At 43.0% G+C, this 22,859-nt stretch overlaps 2 protein-coding genes across 16 annotated transcripts in view; one reads left to right on the forward strand and one right to left on the reverse strand.

Moving 5' to 3' along the window:
* The window catches only part of CTPS2 (CTP synthase 2), a 160,174-nt gene extending 145,929 nt beyond the window's left edge, over positions 1-14,245 (reverse strand). For 5 of the 15 annotated variants that reach the window (XM_075131531.1, XM_075131530.1, XM_075131538.1 and 2 more), the window contains exons 1-5: positions 14,140-14,238; positions 10,394-10,450; positions 10,164-10,308; positions 9,065-9,129; positions 3,917-4,122 (exon numbers count right to left, since the gene is read on the reverse strand). In XM_075131531.1, coding sequence (XP_074987632.1) covers positions 3,917-4,122; positions 9,065-9,108 — 250 coding nt within the window. In that variant the 5' untranslated portion in view covers positions 9,109-9,129; positions 10,164-10,308; positions 10,394-10,450; positions 14,140-14,238. Of the gene's footprint in view, positions 1-3,916; positions 4,123-9,064; positions 9,130-10,163; positions 10,309-10,393; positions 10,451-11,957; positions 12,275-14,139 lie in introns of those variants that run through there. The other 10 variants (XM_048861796.2, XM_075131523.1, XM_048861813.2 and 7 more) reach the window with 10 other exon arrangements.
* A 2,306-nt stretch (positions 14,246-16,551) lies between these two features.
* SYAP1 (synapse associated protein 1) overlaps positions 16,552-22,859 on the forward strand; it is a 35,040-nt gene continuing 28,732 nt past the window's right edge. Inside the window, exons 1-2 of the mRNA XM_048861828.2 lie at positions 16,552-16,938; positions 21,618-21,736. Of these exons, the coding sequence (XP_048717785.2) occupies positions 16,716-16,938; positions 21,618-21,736 (342 nt within the window). The 5' untranslated portion in view covers positions 16,552-16,715. The remainder of the gene's footprint in view (positions 16,939-21,617; positions 21,737-22,859) is intronic.

The following is a 22,859-nucleotide window of genomic DNA, read 5'->3' on the forward strand; positions in this document are numbered from 1 at the left end:
AGCATGCCTCCTAGCCTAGGTAGACAGATACATGCCTGCTCTACTTAAGCTAGCACACTAAACATAGCAGTGTAAACATTGCTGCTCAGGTGATGGCACAGGCTAGACACTCAAGTATGGACCCAGGGGGGTCATGCGGGATTGTACTCAGATGCCTAGCCCATGTCGCTGCCCACGTCACAACGTCCATGCTGCTAGTTTTAGTGTGCTAACTCCAGCGGAGATAGTGTTTGTCTGTCTAGCCAGGATGGGAGGCACACTCCCAGCTGCAGTGTAGACATACCCAGCATTGCTTGTGCAGCTGACCATGATTCTGATGGAGAGTTCTATCATTCTCCTCTGACATACCCATTGTGGCCATTTTGGAGGCCTAAGGTCCCTTGGGTGGGCTACATTTGGTTTTTTAGGAGGTTGTTTGGTGCACTGCTCCTGCTTCACTTTGGGAGCAAGGTGACCCTTATCTCTTTACATCATAGATTTCCCTTTTACCAGCTGCTGGTCAGGAAGGGAGTTCAAGAGTCTTTTCTGGCCTCAGATCTGTCTCCCAAGTATAGAGCCATCTTTTCTGACACAAAAATACACCTCTTTACACCCCCTCAAACACTTCACTTTAGGAGCAAAGAGAAACAATTGAGGCACTTTTTACTTTTGGGCTCTTTTGGCATTTATTCTGCCATAGCAAGGGTGACTCGCCTGCAAAAGGGGAAAATTTTTGCAATGAGGTTTTGTAGATCATATTAACATATCACGTTTTAGCACAGGGGTGGGCAAACTTTTTGGCCTGAACGCCACATCGGGTTTCCGAAATTGTATGGAGGGCCAGTTAGAGGTGGCTGTGCCTCCCCAAACAGCCAAGTTTGGCCCAGCCCCCACCCCCTATCTAATCCCCCCTGCTTCTCGTCCCCTGACGGCCCTCTCGGGACTCCTGCCCCATCCAACCCCCCCGTTCCCTGTCCCCTGATGGCCCCCCCAGAACCCATGCCCCATCCACCCCTCCCTGTCCCCTGACCACCTCCAGATCCCCCACCCCTGACTGCCCCCCGCCACCCCATCCAACCCCTCCTCTCCTTCCTGACTGCCCCCCCAGGATCCCTGACCCCATTCAACCCCCCTGTTCCCCGCCCTCTGACAGCCCCGACCCCTACCCACACCCCCACTCCTCTGCCCTCTATCCAACCCCCCTGCTCCCTGTCCCCTTACCGAGCTGCCTGGAGCACCGGTGGCTGGCAGCCATGCTGCCTGGCTGGAGACATCCACACCACCACGCAGCACAGAGCACCAGGTCAGGCTGCGGCTCTGCAGCCCCACCACCCAGAGTATTACGCCAACAGTGCAGTCAGCTGAGGCTGCAGGGGAGTGGGAACAGAAGGGGAGTGGCAGGGAGCTAGCCTCTCAGGCCAGGAGCTCAGGGGCCGGACAGTACGGGCCCGTGGGCCAGATGTGGCTGCGGGCCGTAGTTTGCCCATCTCTGTTTTAACATATACAATTTAAATAGTTTGGGTTCATTTTCAGTCCTTGAAGCTCTGGAGACAAAAAGAACTGGAGTAGCTTAGCTTCAGTGGGAGAAGCTACGCCTGCATCCAAAGCCAACAAGTTTGTCTCTGCCTCCAAAAGCTGTGGGGTAGACTAAAGACCCACAGTCAGAATTTGCCTAAGAAACATAATTTAAAACACTACTATTGGCAGGAGGTACATGTTTGAATGCTGTGCACAACTTATTTTGTGATGAGCAAATCAATAACGTGGCAGAGGATGCAAGTAGTGTTTTCCTTTATAAATCTGGACCATGACCACATAAGATTTGGATAACTCATCAGCAATTTTTTTTCAGCCATCATGATCAACTTCGTACAACAAGTATGGAGAACTGTATGTAATCAAACAAGCTTTAAAACTTCAACTCCTAAACATCTACAGTACTCCAGTTTTCTGAGAGAGACTAAAATGTACACTTTCAACTAATGCTAGTGGCTTGTGGGATGTTTTCCAAAGCTGGCTCGTTAGCAGCATAGCCACATGCTTTTGACACCTAGATGAATTTGTCCCAGCCAATCTATTCTAATTTGGATTATTTAATTAAAGTCTGAGGTGTCAGGTTCAACCTCACTCTCCTAGGTGTTTTAGGATATCAGAAGGATATGGGAGTTTTGTCTAAGAGTTTGACCAAGACATGTTGGTAGATCCCATAATGCTGTCTTTACCAAGCCACTAGCCAATAATATACACATTTGCCCTTGTTCGAACTTTTTTGCCTTGTTTTCAATCCAATTGACATCATTCAACCCAAATCTCTTTCTGACAGTCCTTCTCTACACAGGACTGGCATTTAAAATGTCAACAGACCCAACTTTGTCGTTAAAGTCAAATTATACATATTTAATTATTTACATCTCTTCTTTTAAGCCTTATGACCCCTTAGTTATTTATGTTGCTCTTTGAATACCTTCCAATTTGTTGACAGATATTTGGTACTGAGTTGCTGAGAACAAAATGAGTGGCTTGACAAAGTCAGGCTGGACATTTGCAAGAGAGTGGTGGAAGGCAGGTATGTTAGCCCTAGAATGATAAAGGCCCTTTTTCTTATAATCTGATAAGGGGTTACCTCAGACCTGAGACCTTTAAAAACTCTTCCTGTGGTGAGAGAGGAGGAGGAGGAGAGACAAGCTGCTGCAAGGCTAGGGGCAACAGGGAGAGAAGCTTCTCCAGGTTGAGAGGCTGTTCTCCTCCCTACAGGGGCAGAGCTGGCTCCAGGCACCAGCTTTCCAAGCAGGTGCTTGGGGCGGCATTTAGAATGGGACAGCAGTCTGTGTCCCGTGGCAGCAATTCGGCGGCAGCTCCGCTGCTCTTCCAGCCGCGGCAGCTTTTGGGCGGCAGCTCTGCCGCTGTTGCGGTGGCAGCAATTCAGCAGTGACTGCTTGGGACGGCAAAATTGGTAGAACCCCCCCGGTACAGGGGAAACAACCAAATATGAGTGCCTGTTTAGGGGAAGGACTGACATCCCAGGGCCAATAAAAGGAAAACACCCCAATGCCCCTAATGAGGGAGGCAGCAGAAAAAGGTATCCCCCTTTATTTTGTGTTTGTTAATTTATCTCTTTTGTTTGGTGGAGGAGCACTCCTTGGGCCTGCCCCAAGGCCTACCTTGAAAATATTGATAAATAAACACAGAGTGGGAAGACAAACTATATCCAGAGCGGGGCTGATTTACTCCAGGCCCCGCCACTGCCAGAGGGGGAAGTGCTAAGCCCACTGAGACAGAGGAGGTGCCTGGGCACAGTGGGTCAAATTCTGACCCGTTACATCTGTGCAATCCAACTGATTTTGATTTCACATTCTAGATACTATCTCATCTATCCTGTGTTAGAGAGTCCTTATTAACTCTATGACTTGATGCCTCTGGCAGAGCAGCCCAAAATTCCATTGCCCACTTTTCATCACTATACTGCATTATACGATCATATCTAACTGAGCTTATGGCATCACTGCTTTCCAAGTGGTTCCCTCCCCCTAAATATCTATGTTCAGATTTGTTGTTCTCATTGTATCATAGTTTGTATTTCCAAGCTGATTCTCATGTTGTTATTTCCAGGCTCTTTAGACCTCTTTGTGTTATTTCTCTGTCTTTACGAGTGTTCACACAATGTTTGAATTAGGTATAACCTGAACTGAACTAACTGTTGTTTTATCTTACCATGTAGCATTCACTGCTGATGGCATTAAATAAAACCACATTTAACACCAATATCTTCAGCAGTCCATACCTCTATATCCCCATATTACGTGTCATTTCCTTTTGTTATCTAGTTTTCACTAGATGCAGTCTATAATGCATTCACATGATACACTTAAATTCTGTTTATGAAAACAAAACGTAATTGAACTTATGCATGCAGAAAGAAAAGGATCACCCTTCATACCATGCTCATATGGTGAGAAAGTTCCAGCATCTATGTTAATATAAGGATCAATTTTGATTGCAGTGACTCTTAGACCACATGATTTCAGTATGGTGCCAATGCTGCTTGCAATGATTCCTTTGCCAATGCCTGAGATGACACCACCAGTTACCAGGATGTACTTCATTGGAAAATGAGTAGCAGCACACAGGTCTCGAGCTGGAAATCTAACAGTGACAAAAAGCACATTTGGTAAACACACATTTATCCTTAGAAATCACACTAAATCAGCATGCAGAAAAGGAAACCCAAAATGAGCTTCAGAAACCAAAATATCAAAATTAAATATAGTCACAATTTTGGACTTTAAATCTTTTTAAATTTAAAGTTTTTTAATCACTTCATACATATTCTGCTAACTTTAGTTCAAGGATTTTTCATTCCAACTACATTAACCACAATAAATTTTATCTTTAGAGGAAGAGACTGAACCTTTGAAGGACTGTCCAAACCAAAGGATCCTGTCGCCCTGTTTTCCAGCTGTTTTTCATTCCCCCTTCTGCCCCCAGAGCCTATCATGTAGCCACTATTCTTCCAGAGGGCTTGCTGTCCCTGCTAAGCCAGGAAGCAACAGACTGAAAAAGGGAAATGGAACCAGATCTTCCACAGAACAATGCATGGCACCACTGATCACCAGCCCAGAACCTTTTTCTTACATGTTTACCCCATTAATAGATACTGCATGAGAGAAAACAGAAAATCAATAATTTGAAGACTTCCATTCTGCTGCAAAGTAAAAAGACAGTGTGGTGATGGAAAAGCAAAGTCTCAGATTTAAAATGACATCATAAATATAATGATAATGTAATGCTGGGCAACTGTACTTGCATCAGGGGGTTGCTTCAGTTTCCTGGAAGTTGATTCTATCCCAAGACTAGCCAAAGGATAGAAACACTGGCCCGTGGGACTGTTGAACTGTGGGGCACCTGGGGCCAAAGCTGCGCCCACAATGCGAAATGATGTATTGTGGACTCATGTCTCAGTTAGACTTTGGGCTCGACCCAACCCCCTTGCTGGTTCTTTGGGTGTGGGTCCTGAGGGCTTACTGGCCCAAGTCAGATAGGTTTGTGTATAGATAGATGGGGGAGTTGGGCTCAAGCCTGAGTCCAGACTTTCACTGTAGTATAGACATACCCTTAGTGTCCTGACACCCATTTGTCTAGGTTGGCATTCTGCCACAACCTCGAGACATAGCATAGTCTAGTGGGTTGTGCATTGGGCTCAGAGCCAGGAACTTGAGCTCTAAGCCTGACTGACTCTGACACTAATGGCCTTCAACAAGTCATACAGGGCATGTCTACGCTGCAAAAAATAGCCCCATGGTAGCAGATCTCAGAGTCCGGGACAACTGACTTGGGCTCACAGGGCTCTTGCTATGGGGCTATAAATAGCAGTGTAAATGTTCCTGCTCAGGCTGGAGCCCAGGCTTTGAAACCCAGCACGCAGGGTGGGTCTCAGAGCCCAGGCTCCAGCCTGAGTGGAAACATCTACACTTCTATTTTTAGCCCCGTGAGCTCAAGTCAATTGACCCAAGCTCTGAAACTCAATTACACAGTTTTTTTCTGCAGTATAGATATACCCTTAACCTGAACATGTCTCAGTTTCCCCATGAGTAAAACTGGGGATAACACAAACATTTCTCTCTCAAAAGACATTGAAAGAATTAATTTATATTTATACCATACTTTGAAAATTAATGTGCCAGGTAAATGCTTATTATGATGATCATATCTTGATTAGTAGAAGAGGTAGACTACCACATTTAAGAGTTTTCTACAGTTTATTTTAGTACTAGTGAATCATCATGAGACTAGTGTATCATCATGCATACACAATAATTGAGATTCATAAACAATACATATCTAAAGCCTGGTCTTCACTAAAAAGTTAGATTGACCCAGCTACGTCACTCAGGGGTGTGAAAAATCCACACTCCTGAGAGATGTAGTTAAGCTGACCTAACCCCCGGTGTAGACAGCACTTGGTCGAAGTAAAAATTCTTCCACTGACCTATCTACTGCCTCTAGGGGAGGTGAATTAACTACTGTGATGGGAGAGCCCCTCCGGCAACTGTAGTGAATGTCTTACACTGAAGTCTTTAGCTGTGCTGCTGTAGCATTTTAAGTGTAGACATAACCTAATTCCTATTTAACTTACCTCTTGAAAAGTAGGCTTTTTGATTAGTAGCTTTCCTAGCTACATTTTCAGAGAACTCCCTACCACCATCAACTAACAAATTCAAAAAAGAAGACCTCTGTGGGGTTCAAAAGCTTGTCTCTGTCACCAACAGAGGTTGGTCCAATAAAAGATATTACCTGACCAACCCTGTCCCTCTCTTATCCTGGGACTGATAGGGCTAAAATTACCGTACACTGAATACTGTATGACAGTAAAGTTTAGACATAAACAAACAAGCTAAATATGAGTGAACAGTGTAACACTGTTGCAAAAAAAGCAATCATCATTCTGGGATGTATTAGCAGGAGTGTTGTAAGGCAAGACACAAGAAGTAATTCTTCCGCTCTACTCCACTCTGATTAGGCCTCAACTGGAGTACTGTGTCCAGTTCCGGGCACCACATTTCAGGAAAGATGTGGACAAACTGGAGAAAGTCCAGAGAAGAGCAACAAAAATGATTAATGATCTAGAAAACATGACCTATGAGGGAAGATTGAAAAAATTGGGTTTGTTTAGTCTGGAGAAGAGAAGACTGAGAGGGAACATGATAACATTTTTCAAGTACATAAAAAGTTGTTATAAGGAGGAGGGAGAAAAACTGTTTTCCTCAACCCCTCAGGATAGGACAAGAAGCAATGGGCTTAAATTGCAGAAAGGGCAGTTTAGGTTGGACATGAGGAAAAACTTCCTGTCAGTGTAGTGAAGCACTGGAATAAATTGCCTAAGGAAGTTGCAGAATCTCCATCATTGGAGATTTTTAAGAGAAGGTTAGACAAACACCTGTCAAGGATGATCTAGATAATATTTAGTCCTGCCGTGAGTGCACGGGACTGGACTAGATGACCCTCAAGTTCCCTTCCAGTCCTACAATTCTATGATTCTATGAAACAAAAGCAAAGAAACGCTATATAGCACAATTAAGCCATCTTGCATGGCTTAGCTTTTTATTTCTTTGACTTAACTTAGACCATTACAGCTCTTTATATCAATACAGGTTGTGTTAAACTTTAGTACTTTCGTGAAGTTAAAGTGCTATATAAGTGCTAAGATTTTTTGGTTTTGTTATCATAACAATCATAGAATATCAGGGTTGGAAGGGACCTTAGGAGGTCATCTAGTCTAACCCCCTGCTCAAAGCAGGACCAAGCCCCAATTTTTGCCCCAGATCCCTAAATGGCACCCTCAAGGATTGAACTCACAACCCTGGGTTTAGCAGGCCAATGCTCAAACCACTGAGTTATCCCTCCCCCAAATAAACAGTACTGACATTTATCTGAAACCGAAATGAAATTATTTTCATTTTTTTTTCTTTATTTGAATTTAGATGTGACCAGCAAAAATCTTTAGGCACATGATTGGTACTTAAATTAACATATTACACTTTAAATCTATTGTATCAAATTACATTTACTAAGGGTTATTTTTGTTTTTAATGCAATGCTATTTTGTTTTATATAAGAATCCTAGAATTCCATGAGTGATAGGTGCCCAATAAAATAATTTATATTTTCTCTCAAGTACACAGCTTGGTCAACCCTCTGCCTAGAAATCAGTATGCATACAGTAATCTTCTTATTTGTTAATACTGTGCAAACAACACACACTTAGGATCACAGAGAAATTGCATTAAACTGAAGAAAAGCACAAACACAAAAAACATTGACCAACAGAGCCCTTTGATTTGAATGACAGTGTGACTATAGATTCAATATACAAACTTTGTGTTGCTAAGGAAAAGTCAATTCAAAGTTAAGTCTTAAAGGACAGTCAGCTTAAAAACTATGGGCCACACTCTCTGCTATGTTGGTTATTCCCCTATAAGGACAAAGAAACTTTTTGGGACTGAACTCAGAATCTCCTCAACCTTCTTCCATCTAGCAGGGACACATGCCCCTACAGACGGGCTGACGGCCCAAACTCAAAAACCTGTGAATGTATGCATTTGCCAGAGGGATCGACGCATAAAGGCTCTCTGTCTCTGCACTGCTTCCAGGACCTCCCTGCTTTCTCCCAAGAGTTCTCCAACTTCATCTCTAATTTATATGATTTTATAATTTACAATTTTGAAGTATCTTTGTTTTAAGTTTAAAAAAATAAACATTATTTTCAGTGCATTTTCTTTACTTCTCCTGTCTAAGAATCAAAGATCTGGTTTGATTACTCTGCCCAGTACTTCACAGGAGACTTGACACAGGAAGTGCAACAAGGCTAATGTACTGGACAAGACGCAAATGAATGGATTCATCCTTTTATTAAGATGTCACAGATGTGTTAACACAAGGGTAGCCAACCTGTGGCTCCGGAGTCACATGAGGCTCTTCAGAAGTTAATATGCGGCTCCTTGTATAGGCACCAAGTCCGGGGCTGGAGCTACAGGCGCCAACTTTCCAATGTGCCGGAGGGTGCTCACTGCTCAACTCCTGGCTCTGCCACAGGCCCTACCCCCACTCCACCCCTTCCCGCCCCCCTCCCCTGAGCCTGTCCTCACTCCTCGCTCCTCCCCCCTCTCCCCCAGAGCCTCCTGCACGCCACGAAACAGCTGATCAGCGGGGCTGCTGGTGGGTGGGAGGCGCTGGGAGGGGGGGTGAGGGCGGGAGGGGGGCTGCTGACATATTACTGTGGCTCTTTGGCAATGTCCATTGGTAAATTCTAGCTCCTTCTCAGGCTCAGGTTGGCCACCCCTGAGTTAACAAGTACCAGACTGTCATTCAGAACACATGCTACACAGTAGGTAGATGTGTCGTGTTCAGAAACCTCCTATCTTCTAAGCTATAAAAATAATACAGAGTTCGAGGACATATTACAGTGAAAAGATGAAGACTACTGTATTTGTAATATTTCCAAATTAAACACCAAATAAGTCCAAAGACATTAGAATATAAGATAGTGATCAAAAATATACAAGAAACTAAAATATCTTCAGAACTCTACCTTCTTCCATGTACAGCTGTAAGCAGTGCAGACCTTCCCAACATTATACAATGTCACAAATAGGCCTGCAAAATAGACAACAGGCACTAGTATTTATCCAAGTCCAAGGCACAAGCTGTTTAAAAAACAGTGAGATGCATTTTCAGATGGTTCCCAGGAAAGACAGAGGTATAAAGCGCTCGTTAACACAAGTCAAAGTTTTGCATCTAATTATTAATGCTCTTAAAACTTTGGGAGGGAGTGTGTGTTCACAAGATAAAGCTATACAGTCAGCAAGCATTCAGCAGATTAAGGAAATACTGCCCACTCTGATCAGAGAGAGCCTAACAACAAATAGTGCTTTAAAAAAAATCTAGTAATTAGAACCCGGTTTAAAATATTACCAGATACCTACTAGCCAGGGGTGGATACAAAAAATGAAATGAGGAGTCCAGCAGCAAAGTTTACCATCCTGTAGTAGAACTACTCTGACTACTAACTCCAACCCTAATCCCCAGCTTCACTGCTGGAAAGAACCAGGGTGGCGGGAGCTCATCCTGCTGGATGTTCCATAGATCTGTTAGTTGTGGATGTCTGATAAATTCAAAACCCTCTCCCAGCTTCCTCCTCTGGCTGAAGATATTTTAGCTTCTGGCTGAGGAATGGGAAGAAGAGCCGGTTGTCACTTTATCGCTCTGAACCCAGACTCACATGTGGGGCAAAAAAAGAAGTTCCCACAGGATCAATGCAGGCCTGGTAATGATTTGGTACAGAGCAAACACTAGTGGGGGAAAAAAAGAGTTCCTTTACATTCACATTTGTTTTAAGCAAAAATGTTAACTACAGAAGCCAAGAAGGACAAAAGACAAATACAGAAATGAAAAATTTAGAAGAGTGGAGTACATGAAAATATACAACCCAAGCGAACTCAGAAAGTATTAAAAGCAAACTTCTACTCTTATTGCTCTACATGGTTCTTGTATCAGTTCTGTTTTTCTGAGATAATTCCACACAAAAACTGGCCTGAAAGACACACAAGAAACCAAATCTAATGCTTGTACCAGTAACAGTTCTGCTGATAGGCAGAACTATTTATTGGAACTCTGGTGAAAATACTTACAAAAGGTGTATAAAACTGGTATGAACCATAGAAGGGAAGTCATTATGTGATTGTCATTCTCTGGTTCTTAACAATTTGCATTTTTTTAAATCTCCTTTTTAGTGGCTTAGAGGCAATCTCACTTGCGGTGTACACAACTGCAGTACTGCATACAAAAGAAACAGTGTAAAACTTTAAAATAGTACTAATAACAAAGCTCTAAGTCTGCAATGTGGTGCACAAAAACTGACCTCTACTTCCATTCAGAGCCCCGCTGACATCAATAGTATTCTTCACTGCTTCAGGGTCTATCAAAATAGAGTAAATTGCAAGACTGGGGCTTAAATTTCAAAATTTTCACTCATTTGAAAAATAAGTGAAATCAATTTTACTTTATACATTAATTTTTAGACAGACAGACAGACTTCAAATAAATCTTCTCTTTTCAGGTCACCTTCTCTTTGTCCTTCTACTTCTGCCTAGGTTCCCCCCTTAGCCAAAACATACATCATTCCACAGATGCTGATCACCACAAGGGGAACAGGTTTATTGCTAAGCAATGTCCCTCCTAATGTTTCAGAGATGGCCAACCAACAAAGTGCAACAAGGTAAATAAATAAATATCAATAATAATAATAATAATACCTGGCTGTTATGTAGACCACAAAAACTGCCTCATATGTGGCAATTTTAAATTGCACAAAATATTTTAAAAGAATGTTACATATTTTAACCTATGTGAATATATACATATAGATAATATTTTATAACATTATGAATACTTTAAATATAGTACACACAGTGGGATGTATACCTGATCACAAAGTTTATGCACAAGCCCAGAAAAGCCACTCCATCAGATAAAATGTCATTATTGTAGCAATATTAAAACAAGGGCTTGAAAAAATTAACTGACGCCTACTGCCAGAGGCTGACACAAAATTCTCCCTCAACCAGTGAGCTGCAGGGAAAACATCCTGGCCAGTAAAGCCACTCTTATAACTGAGAAGAGGAAGGGTGCTAGGATTCCTGCCAGCAAATCTGGGGACTCCGTTATTCATAATGTTGGGGACACTGGGGCATGGCCACTAGGTAACTCAAGGGAATGGAAGACCACAAGTGTCAATGAAGCCCCCTCACACTAGGCCCAGGTGTCCTTGGCCCCCCCACCTGGAGGCACACACAGCAGTTATGCTGAGAATCTGCAACAATATGTTGCAGAGTCAAACTGCCTAAAACTAAGCAAGGCCACGCAGGGCAAATATAAAAAAACAATGCTAAATAAAGCAGCTTTATGTATAGTTTAATAAATAATACAAAAAAAAAACAAAAAACTAGCTGGAAACTGGATTGGCTGGCTATATGGATACTTGGGGCAGCTTGCTATTAAATAAGTATGCTAAAAAAAAAAAATGTATAAAAGCCTGTGTAACTTCCTGCTCTGTGTACAGAATACGAAATTCAAATCTCCCTGTACCTATTTAAAGCTTCAAATAAACTTTTCTGCTTCTCCACCCCATTGTAATTATTGGGTGTAGCACACCGGGTAACGAACCACTCAAGCTGTTGTTCAGCCTCTCGGCACTGGGTGCCGGCAACAATAATATAGTAGTACCTCAGAGTTACGAACATCTCAGGAACGGAGGTTGTTTGTAACTCTGAAATGTTTGTAACACTGAACAAAACGTTATGCTTGTTCTTTCAAAAGTTTACAAATGAACAATGACTTAATACAGCTTTGAAACTTTATTATGCAGAAGAAATATTCTGTTTTTAACCATCTTAATTTAAATGAAACAAGAACAGTTTATTTACCTTGTCAAATCTTTTATTTAACCTTTCTCTCTCTCTTTTTTTTTTTTCAGTAGACTTGTAGAACTTATAAGTTTTCCATACAGGAAAGGGAAAATAATCCATGTTATTAATAACTAACTTTTCTATGCTACTTTGAGGGGGGTTATTTTATTTATTTTTAAGATTTTTGGACCCATCCACTTGTGTTTTGGACTTCTCCTCAACTGCTGTTGTCAACAGCATTTTGTGTCCAACCAAGCAATTTTCATCACTCTTTCTGGGAAAAAAAAATACTGAATTGGAAATGTTAAACAGACACTTATGCACGTCAATAACAATACACAAATGAGTAGTCCTATTTAATTCAACAGGACTACTCACTTTCCTGAGTATTTACAGGGTCACGTTTATTCCCCCCTCCCCCCGTTCCTCAGACGTTCTTGTCAACTGCTGAAAATGGCCCACCTTGATTATCACTACAAAAGGTTTTCTCCCCACTCCCCCCCCCCGTATTAGCTCATCTTAAGTGATCACTCTCCTTACAGTGTGTATGATAACACCCATTGTTTCATGTTCTCTGTGTATATAAATCTCCCCACTGTATTTTCCACTGAATGCATCCGATGAAGTGAACTGTAGCTCACGAAAGCTTATGCTCAAATAAATTGGTTAGTCTCTAAGGTGCCACAAGTACTCCTTTTCTGTTTTCTCCTTTGACTCGCATGGTTGACATGGCTAAGCAGTGCTCTGTGGACAGCAGTCTTTTACTTTCACTTTTAAAAGCCAAATTAGAAGCATTTAGTAGGTCATGGTTTCAGTTGTATAAATGAAAGTATTATTTCCAAAGATCCCATGACTTGTAGATGAGCAGAGAAAGAATCTGGCAAAGTTAGCTAGGAAAGGGAAACAAAACAAAAAACACTAAGGGTATTAGGTTGCCATATGCTCTTAATGAGCAGACTCATGCAAATACACGTGAATAACTTTACTCACACGATTAATTGCTTCTACTAACACAAGTTATTTTCATGGTTAAGTGTTTGCAGGATTGTACCTCAAACCTGTAGCATTGTATTGAAAATTAATTAGCATAACTGGTGAATTTTTTATTTACTTTTCACATTTCTGTTGGTATTGTTATTGAGTTGAGAACTGCAAATAGCCCTCAGCAGAATGGCTCATATACTAGATAAGTCATGTCCATGACTAGAAAGTTATTTGGCACTAAGATTTGATCTGTGACCTGAGTGTCAGGAGGATCTCTGCACTGGAAAGCTACAAGCCTCCCATTTTTGTTGATAAATTTGCTAAAACTAATCTATGAGGATGAAGTCCATTAATAGAAATAATTTCTACAATTATTGGAATATATCCAATCATTAGACAGGAAGAGGCTCTAGTGTATGACTTAAAGATGTCTAAATATGAAAAAACTATTAGGAAGAGTGCAAGGAGGAATAAAGGCCCCACCTACTCTAGGAAAATACATGTTGCTAACAGCAACACCTTGCCTGGCTTCAATTAGTGCTGAAAAGAGTTCACCTGCTCATGTAGATGGACTCAAATCCTTTTCAACCCTATCAGAGATAGGGAAACATTATCTCTATCATGTTTTTAATCATGATGGTGAATCAGCTTCCTCCTCCATCCACACTACCAGTTAAACTGCTTCAGCAATGGGTTATTTTCCTAGTGTCCTAACATGCACGGGGGGGCGGGGGGGGGGAAGGACTAGGAAATGGTGAAGTGTTTGCCCCGGGCTGTCACCCTGTCTCAGGCAGAGCTGGTGTGGCTCCTACGTGTTTACAGAAGAGGGGGGCAGTGACTGGCACGGCTCAGTGTACGGCCCTGACTACCCACGTGTGCAAGCAACACGGTGGTGCTGCTTGGTTGGAGGGGGCAGGAGCTAAACCCCCCTTCCTGTAACCCCAGAGTACTCCGGGGCTTCAGCCCGCCCAGGGCCACCTAGTGGGGGAGCCCGAGCGCGGTTATGGGCCCGCACGGCCCTGCCAGCGGGGGGAAAGGAGCCCAAACCCGCCGCTGCTGCTGCTGCTGCTCTGTCACCGGGGCGCCTGAAGCAGCGCCGCCCCCCGGGGGAACTTGCCCGGCCCGGGGAGAGAGGGGAGCCGGGGCCGCGGCCGGTCCCCCTTGCCCAAGGCCGGCGGGCGCGCGGGCCGGCAGAGGCCAGGCAGGCGGCAGTTACCTGGGCGCGCGCCGCGTCGTAGCGGCGGAGGCGGTTGCAGGTTCCTCCTCCCTGGGCCCAGGTGCCGAAGGCGGGAGGCAGAGAGGGAGTCTCCGGGCGGCCGCCAGGGGGAGCCCGCGCTGCAGCCAGCGCCGAGCCCGGCCCCAACTGGCCCGTAGGTGGGAGGGGGGCTCTCGAGGGGAGGAGAAGGGACCCGGGCAGGCAGTCAGAGAGGCCTGAGGTCCCTGGGTGAATGCCCCGTGCAAACCGTGCCCTCCATACAAACTTACCCGCTCTGCCCCGCGGGCACTTTTGCTCAGGCATTTTTACAATGATCTGCCTGCCCCAGCCTGGGGCACTTTTTGGCATGCACATGCATTTATCTCATCTCCCTATAAAGCCATGGAGCACTTTTTTGAATGAGCATTTTCTGTGATGAGGCCACTAGCTATATTTTTTTAAATATTGACCTTGAAAATCTCCCCTGGGTGTAGCTTGGAATAGCCCACTGTTTTCACCATACTACTGCTACTGCTTTCAAGTCTCCACAATATTTAAATTACTAATAGATCTTATTTTTTCTTGATTTTTCCAATCCCTTGGGAATTTCTGCTGAAGAATGTGAGTGATGCAGACAATGGATGTAAATGATGTTCGCACACAAAGTCCATCTCTCTGCATCGGGATTAAGGTCCTGATCATGCAGTTAAATTCACATAGTTGAACCCTTGCATCTGTGCAGAGTCCAGTTGACTTAATTGATTGGAATCTCACTCTGAAAAGGAATGAAATTTAAATATAAGGGTGAAAAGCGATTAAGAAGAAGAGTTATTAGAGACATGGTGCAACTGTTCCTGGTTTGAGGGACTGGAAAATAGGAAATAAAATGTTTGGTCAAATGCTACCCTCACATATTCTGGTGCAAGCTATTGACTCAAGATTTATAAGTAACTTCAGAATTATGGAGACTTTCAACAGCAACATGGAGATCAGATAAGAAGATGCTTTATTTCACTACTGAAAGGGAAAGCAAACTTTTTCTAAAGGTCATCTTTCAGGGCTGATTTTGCAGCCACTGTGAACACAGAACTCATATTGATTTAAATGGGCGCTCCAAACACAATGCAGAATTGAGCTTTAAAAGACAGAGCATGATAAATTTCTCTCCAGCTTTGTTGATTGTTCAGTAGTTTTATTTTGTTAATGTAATTTTATATATAATGGAGATGCTTTTGATTTATTTTAAACATTCTCCTGCATCATTCACTGATCTGATTCTCAAAAAGAAAAGGAGTACTTGTGGCACCTTAGAGACTAACCAATTTATTTGAGCATAAGCTTTCGTGAACTACAGCTCACTTCATCGGATGCATACTGTGGAAACTGCAGAAGACATTATATACACATCTGATTCTGTGAGTGTCTCTTTCCTTTATGCTTACCTCTCAATTCTCAAAAGGGTCTCATCCTATTTCACCTTTCCTAACTTCACTTGACCACTACCTAGAGACACCATCATCATGGCAAATCCTAAAGGGATCTGGCCTTCTTGCAGATTCAGGGCCACCTGGATCATCTCTGGCTATGTGCTTAAGGTGGTTTGGCTGTATATTCCATCACCAGCAATCTTATTGCACCACTGAAGCTTTTGGCACCCACATGATCACCAGTTGTGTAGCTGCACTCCTTGATACATACACTTTGGAATTTTTTGGTCTTCCATTATAATATGTCCATATGGAGAAAGCCACCAAAACTTGGAAGACATTATCTTAAAAAAGCATTGTCGGGTTTAACACTTGTTTTTACAGAGCCATAGCGCTTTATGGACAAACACAAATGACAGCACCCTGCCCAAAGCAGCATGCAATGTATGGTCCCGATTATCCACATGCTGAATTTTACACACGTGGGAAGTCCTATATGACTTCATGTGACTATTCATTAGTATGTAAAATTAAGTACATGCATGCATGATCAGGGCCTAAGTTTGCATGTATAAGATCAGTGGGTTGAGGTGACAAAAGCGCTGCATCATGGTGGGGAAATGTATTTATTTACAAAATAGCGTGTGTATGTAAAAGCTAAACAAAACCCCAAACCGTGCCTTCGGCAGCGATGGGAGAACATAGTGGATTCCCCCCTTGCCTTCCAGGAACAGCGAGGCTGCAATCTTTTCGCACATCCACTTGCCATTGACTTCAATGAACAATCCCAACGTGCGAGAACTTGCGGGAGAGGAGGAAGCGCCTGCACGCAAATCCCCACCTCTCCCGTACCCCACTGGCTGCCCCCTCTCCTTTACTTCCCCATCGCTATCCCCCCTTTCCCCCGGCCCACCGCTCTGCCCCTCGCCCGCCTCTTCCTTCCCCCTCCCCAGGGGAGGAACAGAGAGAAGGAACTACGGAGCGCCTCGGCCCCGTGACCTACGGAAGTGACGTAACCCGGATCGGAGGAGGGGAGACTCCGGCGTCCGGTGATAGCCTTGTGTCGCTCTCGGTCCGTGGGCGCTTCCGTTAGAGCCGTTGGGAGCGGCGGCGGGGACCAGGAACCGCCGGAGTCCGGCACCGCGAGCGGCCGAGGCCGCCTCTTGCGGGATGCTGCGGGGTCTGGGCAGCTGGTTCCGGCTGGAGCGGGCGGGCGAGGAGCAGAAGCCGCCGCCCGAAGAGAGCAGCAGCCCCGGGGAGCGGAGCGAAGCCGGGGGCGCCGAGGGGGAGGCGGAGGCGGCGGAGGCGGCGGCGGCGGGCGGGGACCCGGCCGTGCGGAGCCAGGAGCAGGTGGATCCGGATCCGCTCCTCAGCCAGGCCAAAGGACTCGGCAGTGAGTGTCCGGCCCGCGGCCGGCAGGGGGAGCCGTCTCTTGCCCTGGTCGCGGGGCTGCTGCTCTGCGGGGACTCCGCGCACAGCCCGGCCCGGCAGCCCCCAGCCAACAGACCTCTCGTCCCCATTTACTCCCCCGCTACTGGCACTTCCCCTCCCCCATTCCCATCCACCCACAGACTTCACGCTGCATCCCCCCAGAGATCCCGTTCCCCACCCCAGCGACACCCCGGTCTGCATCCCCCACGCATTGACGGGCCACCTTATCCCTGTCTGCCCTCTCCCCCCCCCCCACGCACACACACGCCCATACTGACCAGCTCTGACAGCTGCTCTCCCCACAGATGCTGATCTATTCCCCCCCCCCCCGTTAATCTGGCCCTGCAACGCGAACACCTATCTCCTCTCCACCCACCCACTGACTCCCTCTATCCCCACCCCACCACATAGTTTTTTACTCATCCCCATAGGACTTGCCCTCCTGCCTTCACACCCTCCCTGAGTCTCAGCCAGAGCCTCACAGCACAGGTTAAAGCTCTAAAAAGGAGCTTGGGGAAAACAATACACATGCTCTTTACACCATATTATAACACACTGAGGGTGGGAGAACTTCCTGCAGGGGTTGTGGAAATAGAAATATCTTAATAAAGAAATACGGTCAGCTGATCGATGTCTCTTAGGGTTTATCTGCACAGCAAAATTGTCTCACTTTAACTAAAGTGACGCAATTCCCTCTAAGTGTTGATGCAGTAATACAGATATAAAGGTCTCTTATTCTTGACTAGCTTATTACTATTTGGAAAGCAGAGTAAGCTATAGCAGTAAGTCACCTGTTCAGTAGTATAACTAAAGTGAGTTTTACCAATATGACTAATTCAGTTAAAAAAACCCACTGCCTTAACTGAAATAGTTATACCAGTACAATACATGGGTGTAGGCCTGGCAAAAAGGTGCTTCTTAAAAATCATGTTATCCCTTAGGCTCTAGTTAGACTATAGGAAAAGGTGCCCTTTTTTAAAATCCAGGTAATGTAGCTGTTGAAAACCACTCAACACCAAGTAGGCCCAGTTTAATACCTTTAACTTGATTTTAGCAGGTCAAGTTATAGCGTAAATGGGACCCATAACTTGACCTGCTAAAATCAGCTAAAGCTGTTAAATTGTGTCTACATTGGCATTAAGTGGGGTTTCAGTTCAGTTGAAGTGCCTTCTCTGTGTTAACTCCGGTGAAAAAACATCTTTTTCCTAGTCAAGATACCATAACATCTAATGTTGACACTGTTTGATAATTGTTTAAGGAAGGAGCATGGTTTACAATATCACCAGCAAACAATTTTAAAGGTGTCACATTGTCTATGTTAGCTGCTGAGTGGTGTTTCAGGTCTTCTTAGCTGACTTAATTAAAAATATCTCCCCATTCCCCACCTGCCCAAGTGAAGATAGGGCTAAAGCTCTTCAATCCTCAGGCTTTACCTCTCGAGAGACTCTAGTCGTCTCTTTCAATTGCCTAGGCTTTGCAAATCATATATGAATTACATTCTGTGATATAATTGTGGCATAGGTTTATGATATGTACCCAGTTGACATGTATTGTTCTGCATTTTACAAATTTGGACCTCTTCTGTATCTCTTTCACCCTAACCAGGACTTTCAAGAGACATTCATGCAAATAAAGTTAGAAGCTGAAAATTAGGTGTCATTCTATTGTCTCAGCTCCAAGTTTCTGTGTTTCTGATGTCAATAATTTAGTTATCAAAACAATAACAATAGAATGTATGGGATGGAGGTGTTCTTAACAATTCTGTAATGTCACTGTGCACTGTTCAAGGGACACCACAAAATTTGAAATCATGGCACAAATTTTTTTTAAAAAAGTAGTTTTGGATACGAACCTTACCCCAAAGTTCCAGTGGTACATTTCTCTACTTTTTCAGTGTGGTTATTTCCACTGTTCCTATGAGAGACTGACTATATGAACTGCTCTCTGAAGTAAAAATAAACTGAAAATATTTTTTTTCAAGTATTCTCGCTAATCTTTCAGTTATAGTGAGCTTTGTTACAAATAATAAGTAAGCTGTTTTCATCAGACAGAGGCGTGGCTAGATTGATAGTGTTCCTTTAAACACCTGTTGTATTCGTGTCAGTTGGTGGGAGAAGTGATGTGTGCATAGAAAATAATATAGTGTAGTTTATGAAGTGCAATAAAATTTTTGCATGAAAAGTTTTGTATAGTACACCAAACTATGGCATTTTATTTTATTGATGTCTCCTCTGAATAAGTAAAGCTATAATCAGATAACATTTGGGAGGTTTGCTTTCCTGTACACTCTGAATGGATAAAACACAGAAGGCTCTATTCCCCATTAACTTGGTTGTGGTGGGGAAGCATTATCAAAGAGCAGGGTTTACAGTATCCTCTGAAACTTTGGAATTCGTCTGATCTCTTTCAGAACCCATTTCTGCAGCCAACCCCCATTTAACAAGAATGATTTGTTCCTAAATTTCATGTTTTGCTGTGGGCTTTGTGAACTGCATTGTGCTAGAGTAGTGTAGATGTCTTGATTGGTTGTTCTGATATAGCTGGGTCCTAAAGCATAGGTGGCTTTGAATTTTCAATGGAAGAAAATTGGTAGCCAGTGGAAGGACAAATAAGGGCTGATGTTCTTGTGATGGCCTGTCCTATTGCAGAAATGAATTATCACATTTTCTAAAAGAGCTGTAGCCTCTCTACTGCTGCCACCGTTAGACCCAGATTTAGTGAATATAATAATTCAATGAGAGCAAACCAGATCATTGAGAGCAATGTTGCATAGTAATCTGAAAGTGGAATAAAAGACATTTTTGATCTGATTCTGTGTGGCCTTCTCGGCTATTATAAAAAACTTGAGGTTTTGTATTACTTTGACAGTTGGAGGGGCAGTTGCCTTTGATGGAAAGGGGAGGTCGGTGACCCAGCTAATTCTGGTGTATAAATTCTGACTAGAATTACTTCTGTCTTGGCCAAAATGAATTTTAGTTGATTATCACTAGGCGTTGACACCTGTTTGATGTTGCTACATATGTAAGTGGTGGATCAGTAGTACATTTTGATAGATTACGTCATAACTTGTGGAGAGGTTCAATAATGTTAAATAGATAGCAATCGTATGTCCTATCTAATTAGGCTCTTATACTGCATTGATAGCCATGGTATCTAAGCATCCTTCCTGGGATGCATAAATGACATGATTAACAACTGTCACATGAGTTTATTTTTACATCCATTGTCATGAGGAAAGTCCCATTTTGTTCCTGTACACATCACAGTTTGAATCCTAATTGTAAATCATCCTGGGTAACAGATACCATGTGCTAGAGCTTTGTTGTCGCTGTTTTCTCGGTGGCTTTTCTTAGGAATAGAGGTTAGACATAGGAAAGTGTTTGGAGAAGTCATCTTCATTGAGTGTGGGTGTGTTTTTTTTTGTTTTTGTTTTTTTTTTTAAAGATTGGATGGACTATTGAATATTTCAGGAGCATTAGCAGTGTCATTTCTCAGAAGGAGTTGATGATGTCCATTAGTAGCAGACATCGGTCTTTGGTGGTTTTCACCAGCAAAAAAGGGCAAGGATCTGTTTCACAGTATTCCTAAAAACTTTTAGCAATTTATGTGTGGTTGAGCCAAACATCTGGGTTAGTCAATATCATCTGTTTCCGATTCCAGCTCACTCTTCCTGTTCTGTTTACCCTGACACAAAAAGTTAAGAAGAACAACCCACTGTTTTGTATATGATAGTGAGGATAAAAGTTATAGCTTTTTAAAAAAAAGTATTAATATTCATGAAATTCAGATTGTCTTGTAGACCTGAAGTTCTAGAAAGGAAAAAAAGCTTAGGTATTCTTTTTGGCAGAAAGAGTGGCAATACCTGAAGTGCCAGTTGTTTCTGAAAGTCAACAGTTTTTAAAGTTTCAGCTTGACCTTCCTGGAATGATTGAAATGTTTCACACCTCTCTTCTGATGTCCCCTGGGTTCTAAATCATATTCTCAATTATTCCTCTTTTGATATGCACCACTTAACTTAGATTTAAAATGACTTCTGCATAAAATCTGAGTATTATCAGTGTTAAATTGTACCAATTTATTGGCATCAGTATACTGAATCACTAGGAAGACTACAGAAAACTTTACACCTACTAAATCTATGTCTCTAGATATTTACATGGTACCATACACATAGTATCTGAAAAAATAAACTAATCCCACATCATTTCAAGATACCTCGATATTAAGTTGTTGTTTGTCACATGTTTAAAGGCTAGTGGCTTCTTCATGGTTTGTCTGAATATTATTTAAATTGTGGTAGTGTCTAGAAGCCCAAAGAACAAGATGAATGTCTCATTAAATGAAAAAGAGCTTCAGATGTGTAATAGCTTATCAGTTTAAAAAAAAAAAAAATTTTGGCCAAACATACAGTTCCATCCCTAAGGGAGAAGAATTTAAAAAAGGATAGAAATATATAGTTCACCTGCAAAAAGGCCTTCTAGAGTACTAAGAAGTCAGTTTAAGCAATTCTGTTTTAGAACTTTTGTTATAAACATGACTTTCAGATTAGGTGTCTAAAAATGTACAAGAAAAGAAGAAAATATAACTAAAGAATTCGATATAACAAAATATTTACAACTCTAATCTCTTCATTTGTGACAGATTATCTCTTCAGTTTTGCGACTGCTGCTACAAAAAAGATATCTGAATCGGTTGCTGAAACAGCACAAAATATAAAGAAGTCTGTAGAAGAAGGGAAAATTGATACCATCATTGATAAGGTATTTTTTCTGCATTATGTGAAACTGATCTGTAATGTACTCCTAGTATCTGCTTTATTTCAAATACTGTTCATCAGCATCTGTATAGAGTGTCTGGGCCTGCAAAATGGTCTGCCTTAAACAAACCCCCAAAACTGGTTTTTAAAATTGCAGATTTTTAGGGCTGATTTCATATATTTCTTGAATAAATAGCTAAACAAAATTTGTTTTATCTGACTGAAGTGTTTATACAGAAGGGGCATTTCAAGGAACGCTATTAATGAAAATCTCTCTCACAAAAATGTTATCACTATAGCAATCTTAACTGTAAGATCGTTTTAATATTTTTATTTATGTATTAACTATCAAAGCATTACAATATAAACATGACCGGTTAATTTATATAAATATTACAAAACACTGTTACATTATTGGGTGATGCTCACTTAATAAGCAGCTACTCAATCTTTTGTTTTCTCCTCATTGTTCAGTGTGTGGCCCTAGGTTTTATTTACTGCACACAAGCAACCTTAATTCTGACATTTCTTAACTCTTGAGTGCTGGACTTTGTAATCTTAATATTCTTTTAATATAGCTAGTTTATTTTTATTTTAAAAAAGTAAACTGAAAAACAGATTCCATCCTGTGGCATCATATTGCCATCTAATGGTTCACCAGCAGGGTTGGAACCTCTAGATCGGTCTCAGCAACCTATGGCACGCTTGCCAAAGATGGCACACGAGCCAATTTTTAATGGCACGCTGTTACCTGCCGAGTCCCAGCCACTGGCCCCGCTCAGCCTGCTGCCGAACCCAGGCCAAGACCCTGGCAGGCAGCAGCGTGCTGTTAAAACTCCTGACCGCCCCGGCCTGCTCTTCTTCCCCTCTTCTCCCCCCCCTCCCCTCACCCTCGCAGGGTGAAGAAGCTTGGTCCTGGCAGCTGCTGCTGCAAAGCAGGCAAGCTCCCTCCTCCCCCACCTCTTCCCCCAGCATGCTGAGTTCCTGCCCCTCCCTGCTGCCTCTGCCCTGACCCCTGCACCTCCCCACATACCCTCCCAGCCCTCTGCCCTGACTCCTGCACCCCCCATGACCCCAGCCCTAACTCCAGCACCCCCACGCATACCCAGCCCCCCCCACCCCTTTCC

This window comes from Caretta caretta, chromosome 1, assembly GCF_965140235.1.
Source record: "Caretta caretta isolate rCarCar2 chromosome 1, rCarCar1.hap1, whole genome shotgun sequence".
Classification (NCBI taxonomy): domain Eukaryota; kingdom Metazoa; phylum Chordata; order Testudines; family Cheloniidae; genus Caretta; species Caretta caretta.